This window comes from Rhinopithecus bieti, unplaced genomic scaffold (assembly GCF_001698545.2).
Source record: "Rhinopithecus bieti isolate Rb0 unplaced genomic scaffold, ASM169854v2 scaffold_47256, whole genome shotgun sequence".
NCBI lineage: Eukaryota > Metazoa > Chordata > Mammalia > Primates > Cercopithecidae > Rhinopithecus > Rhinopithecus bieti.
The window spans coordinates 125,340-131,417 of NW_016819014.1; the positions used below are offsets into that span (position 1 = coordinate 125,340).

The 6,078-nt window shown below is 34.6% G+C and overlaps 1 protein-coding gene across 2 annotated transcripts in view; it reads left to right on the forward strand.

Annotated features, from left to right (window-relative positions):
• LOC108519190 (S phase cyclin A-associated protein in the endoplasmic reticulum-like) overlaps positions 1–6,078 on the forward strand; it is a 121,247-nt gene extending 115,169 nt beyond the window's left edge. Inside the window, exons 7-8 of one of the 2 annotated variants that reach the window (XM_017858030.1) lie at positions 2,961–3,012; positions 5,526–6,078. In XM_017858030.1, the coding sequence (XP_017713519.1) occupies positions 2,961–3,012; positions 5,526–5,629 (156 nt within the window). In that variant the 3' untranslated portion in view covers positions 5,630–6,078. The remainder of the gene's footprint in view (positions 1–2,960; positions 3,013–5,525) is intronic. The other variant, XM_017858029.1, reaches the window with a different exon arrangement.

Here is a 6,078-nt window from a genome sequence, read left to right on the forward strand (position 1 = left end):
AGTAAGCCAGCTATTTATTTTTGCTTTCCATACTACCTTTTAAAATCTTTACATATTTATGTGCTTTAAAATTAATTTTTAAAATATCAGCATAGTTTCTGAAATATTAGTGGAACCGCAATTGGGTGTTATATAATTTCTACTTGGAGGAATTCAAGGAAAGGATATTTTTCCAGTTAATGAACTGGTAACCCGTACTCAGGAAATGTTTTTAAAAGACTGCCAGATTTCTTTAAGGCTTTAACTATTGTATTTATCTTGCTTTTATTCTAACTATAGGAAATAGATAAAATTGCTGAAGATGAATTAAAACTAGTTGTACATTTTTAAATAAATATGATTTTCATATATACATAATGTATAAAATAAAAACCTGTTATATTGATATTTTTTAATGTAAAACAACTTTCAAGTACAGCCTTATATTTTTCTGATCCAGTTAAATTCTGTAGGGCTAGAATCAGAATTAGTGCCATAGCAAAGTACTATTTCCACATCTAAATTAACTCAGTCAACTGAAAAACCAAGTTGACTATGCTTTAACATTTGCTACTAACTCATCCTGTGAAATTTTTTGTCATTGTAGAGCATTATTTACTGAAAATCTCCCATTTCTTTCAAATATTCCACCATAAGATGTGTTTTTGCTCCATGACACACATGTGATGAGTAGATAGTACTTTCTGGTCTTCAGAATAATGAAACAGAAAGCAGAGTTCTGTATTAGTATTCTTCCATATTCTGGTGAATATACATCTATCACCGTCAGAAGGATATGATAGTGCCCAGCTGGCTGCGAACTAGAGGATAGCCAAGGAGTTCCCCGAGCCCTCATCTTAGACAGCATTTCGAAGTTTACATTTTCCAAACTATCCTGTATTAGATAATTAATAAACACAACTAGATCAATTATGTTAGAAAAGTTTTGTGTTCAGCTTAATTGTTCTGTTTGAATCTACATTTTATTTTCTGAAAAAAAGTTAAATAAGATATTCAGATCTACAAATATGGATTTCAAAAACTGTCTTATAGTTAATATCTTAAGAAATTTTATAGTATATAACATCATATCGACACTTAGGATTCTTCATATATTTTTAGAGCCTTAGGAGTAAATAAAATAGAAAATACATTATGGGCCGGGTGTGGTGGTTCACATCTGTAATCCCAGCACTTTGGGAGGCCGGGATGGGCAGATCACTTGAGGTCAGAAATTTGAGACAAGCCTGACCAATATAGTAAAACCCGTCTCTACTAAAAATACAAAAACTAACTGACCGTGGTGGCAGGCACCTGTAATCCCAGCTACTTGGGAGGCTGAGGCAGGAGAGTTCCAGGTTGCAGTGAGCCAATATCACGCCACTGAACTTCAACCTGGGTGACAGAGCAAGACTCCATCAAAAAAAAAGAAAACACAAATACATTATGGATAATTTTAAGAATGTGCTCTTTCTAAATTCAGATTATTCATTCTTTTATTCAACAGGTAATGTCTGAGTATGTAAAGTGTGCTGGGCACTGACTGCTCTAGGCACTGCAAAATACAGCAACAAATAAAACAGATAAAAATTCCTGCCTCCACTGATCTTTGATTAAAGTGGGGACAGTCAAGCAAAAGAAAAAAAAATTAGTAAAACAAATAGTATGTCAGATGCTATGCTAAGTGCTATGGCAATAAGTGCTGTGGAGAAAAGTAAGGCCGGAAAAGGAGCTAGGGACTTCGGGGAGATGATGTGCAGGTTTTTATGGTGTGGGCAGAGAACCCTCAACAAAGACAGTGATGTTTGAGCGAAATCAGTTTCATCTGTATCAGCTTAGTTCCTTATGTTTTCAACTGCATAGACAATGACTTATAATGATACAAATGATATCAGGATCTAAAGAGTATATATATTTCTTGTGTTGATCTGATATTGATCACAAAGTACTAAGTCTACCTTTATTACAAAAAAAACTATATATTTAACACAAATTTTGTAAATGCTAAAAAAATTTCTTATATAGTTTATTTCAGATAGCATATTAGACTTGTGGAGTTAAATCAAGTTTCTTTCTATGAATAATTGTGCTGAAGAGAATGGATATAGGTAGGATTTTTGTTTATAAAGTGGTTCCTCAAGGCCTCTATGTGTTACATTATAACTAAGTTACTAGAAAATGATATTAAAATGGGAGCGGATTGTCTTAGGTTTCTGAAGATTTACGTATTGTATTTACATTTCTCATTTTCCATCTACATGCAAAATTACCAGACTTTAAGATTTAGCTGCAGAATACATAGGGCTTTTATATTTGTACTTTTTAAAAAATGATCAAAATCTGTTGATATTTTAAGAAAGCAAATTTGGCTTAAATTCTAGTTTATTAGATAAAAAGTTATAATTTCCAAAGTAGGCAGCAAGCTGTCTCCTGGTGATAATTTAGCAAGATGTAAGTCATTACTGTTTGGTTTAAATTTATGAGAACTTGGACTACATAACATCAGTTTCTTCAGCATTTATATTTGGGCCCCAAAATATTCATACGAAAGTGGTTGCATGAATCAGAAGTATATTTAAAACCACCCTTAGGCCGGGCGCGGTGGCTCAAGCCTGTAATCCCAGCACTTTGGGAGGCCGAGACAGGCGGATCACGAGGTCAGGAGATCGAGACCATCCTGGCTAACACAGTGAAACCCCGTCTCTACTAAAAAAAAAATACAAAAAACCAGCCGGGCAAGGTGGTGGGCGCCTATAGTCCCAGCTACTTGGGAGGCTGAGGCAGGAGAATGGCGTAAACCCGGGAGGCGGAGCTTGCAGTGACCTGAGATGCGGCCACTGCACTCCAGCCTGGGCGACAGAGCAAGACTCTGTCTCAACAACAACAACAACAACAACAAAAAAAAAAAAAAAAAAAAAACCACCCTTAGTGAAATTCTCTGTTCATAGCATTGATAGAAAAACACTTCTCTCCTCATACAGGATTTGGCACAGACTCCAGGTCAAGCAGAAAACCAGCCTTACCAGCCCAAAGGTATGTCTCTATTGAAATTAAATTTCATGTGTTTGTTAGCCAAATGAACATCTTTCTTATCCTTTCCTCTGGAACTTTTACATTGTATGTACAATTTTATACATAACCTAAAATTTGAGATTCAGATACCAAATATATTTCAGTAAGTAAAAAAATCAATTTTGTTATGAAGCATGAATGCATCCAAATATGTATAGAAATCTATGGGAGTAAAAGAAAAGCACAAATATCTTTGTATAATAATCATCTCATGCAAGATATATTAAATGGTGAATAATCACTAAAGAGCTGCTTTGTGATACAGGAGCCAGATCATTAATATTGGCCCACATGACTTGCATAAATGCTGAAATCACATAGGTCTGGTTCCTTATCCATGTTCAGAATAAAGTTATCAGTAATAGTAGCCCACAATTTCCCCCTAAGTTCGAGTACTTGAAATTTTGTTTTGAAAATAATTGTTTTACATGGAGAAAAAGTCATCTAATTGGCAAAGTCCAGGGCAAAAGATTTACAAGTTTTTTTTTCCTATAGCATTCCTGCTGGGGTGTTTGCTGTGATCAGAGTCAGAGATTTAGAATTGTTACCACATTTTTACTTTTTTAAATATTCTGCTACCCAGACTGTAATTGAGAAGTACAAGTTGCTCTTTGGCTGTTATGACAGCATCTCTGATGAATGAGACCCTAATCCAGATCTTCTTCAATTCTTCCATTAATTTGATAGTCTTTAAAGTGGCCATTTAGAGGTATACTCCCAGCAGGACCCTTTAGGGTACCCACCAAGAAACCTTTACTTGGTGGGGGTGGGAGGTGTTACCTTGGACTCTTTCACACACACACACAAAAAAGTCCTGTACAGTGGACAGGTGTTGAAAAGTGCAAAGAAAATATAACTAAAGCTGTTACAATATCATGAAGGAAAAAAAAAGACATTTTATTGACTCAGGCACCCAGAAAAGTTAAACAGAAGGCTATACGACTTTTCAGAAATCCAAGTCAGCATCCTTGTCGGTACCATTTGTCTGAGCAAGAATTAGTCTGCAAGTTCAGTTCTGCCCTGACCCAGTCACAGCCCTTTTTGTTTTGTTTTGTTTTGTTTTGTTTTGTTTTGTTTTGTTTTGTTTTGTTTAACTACTGGCGGATACTTGGGAGAAATCAGCAAAATGTGTTAACTACTCTTACAAAACAATTTTATTTTGAATAAATTAAAATGCTTGGAAAAATCTTACTTATTTTCAATTGTACAGCTATTTTGTTTTGTTTTGTTTGCCACTAAGAAGTATAAGCATTTTTTTCTGTTTCTCCTGATCATAAAGATGAGTCACAATTTGTTACATGGTCTGGAAGACACAGTCCCAGAAGCTGCCTCTGTCTGCTTGGTGGACTGAGGCCTGTGGAAGTCAACCTTCTGTCTTTTCCAAGGGACCATCTTCCCTGATTTTCATGCTTTCCCCAGTTACAGTAGCTTAACTCACAGAACAGCAAATAGGGAATTGGTCTCTCCTTTGCTCAGAAAGGGTCATCACTATGTTAATGACAGCTCATAATATGTTGCTTTTTTTTTTTTTTTTTTAATGATGATGCCTCACTAAGTTGCCAGTTTGCAACTTGGATTATTTGTTCCCCTTTTGCCTAGATTAAGTCCCCATAAAATGTCTCAAGTATTTTGAGTTCATTGTCCAGGTAAACCTTTAAGTATAAAAGCAGCTCTTGGTAACACCACATTCCTACTGCCCAGGAAGAATTTTGGTTTTCAAATACCCACTGTCTGTCTAGCTGCAATTGTTTACTTTACCTATGCCACTGGCCAGTACAGCTCCTATCATTCATTCCTACTGCTTTGTTAGATAGGCAGTGCCAGATTTGAATAATTTTAAAGATATACTTAAACTACATTCATGTTTTAAATTAAATAGACTTTCAGAAAACGTCATCATTTACATAAAGTTTTCCCCTTTCATGGCTAACTTAAGGATAGAATATAGGACTGTCATTTTAGTTTGTTTGCTTTTTTTTTTTTTTTTTTTTTTTTTTTTTTTTTTTTTTTTTTTTTTTGAGACAGGGTCTATGTTGCCTATCCTGGAGTGCAGTCACTACTCACAGGTGCGATCATAGCAAACTATAGCCTCTAACTCCTGGGCTTAAGCAGTCCCCCTACTGCAGCCTTCCAAATAGCTGGAACTACAGGCATGCACCACTGTGCTTGCCTGGTTGCTAATTTTTTTCTCATTGTGGAGTCCAAAAACATCTTTTTTTGTAATTTCTGTAAGAGTTAATGTCTGAATATGTTAAAGCACAAACTGGATTGTGGTTAAAATATGTCATATATTTTATACTACAGATAGATTGATACACATAGATCAATCACCTTATTTACCTAAAATGTGTCATGGTTTATTTGAAGGGGGTATCTCCATTTTATACTCAGATATCAAAATAAGTTTAATTTATGAATCTTCAAAGAATTTAACCCTCTTTTATTTCACTTTTTTCTCTTTTTTTCCCCCTCAGGGAAATGCCTTGGTTCCCAAGACTATCTTGAGCTGGCTAACAGATTTCCTCAGCAGGCCTGGGAAGAAGCTCGACAGTTTTTCTTGAAAAAAGAGAAAAAATAAATAAATGTTTTGGTTGATTCTGTATTTGAGTACCCTTGTTAATATTTTAAATTGTTCAAACAAACATTCTAATTGTTCCTTAAGAACTCATTTTCACATGTTTATACTCTCCCCACACTGTAGATATGGCATGTACTTTACACTATTTATGACTGTAGATACTTGAATGTTCTACTTGCTAATTTTGCAAGTTGAGTGTATTTCATTTATGCAAAATATCTTGGAGTTTGATAACTTCCATCTAATGATAATATATACTTTGCATTTGTAATATTGGTGAAAGTAGACATAAAATTAGCAAGTCTGTTTTGTTCTTGTAATAAAATAACTTATTCTGTTTTCATTGTTGACTTTTCATGTTAAGGAAATACAAATCTGAAAGAAAAATGTTAACTCCACCCCTTGAAGTATCTTAAATAAAGACTTAATTAAAGTTTACCTGCTCTAAA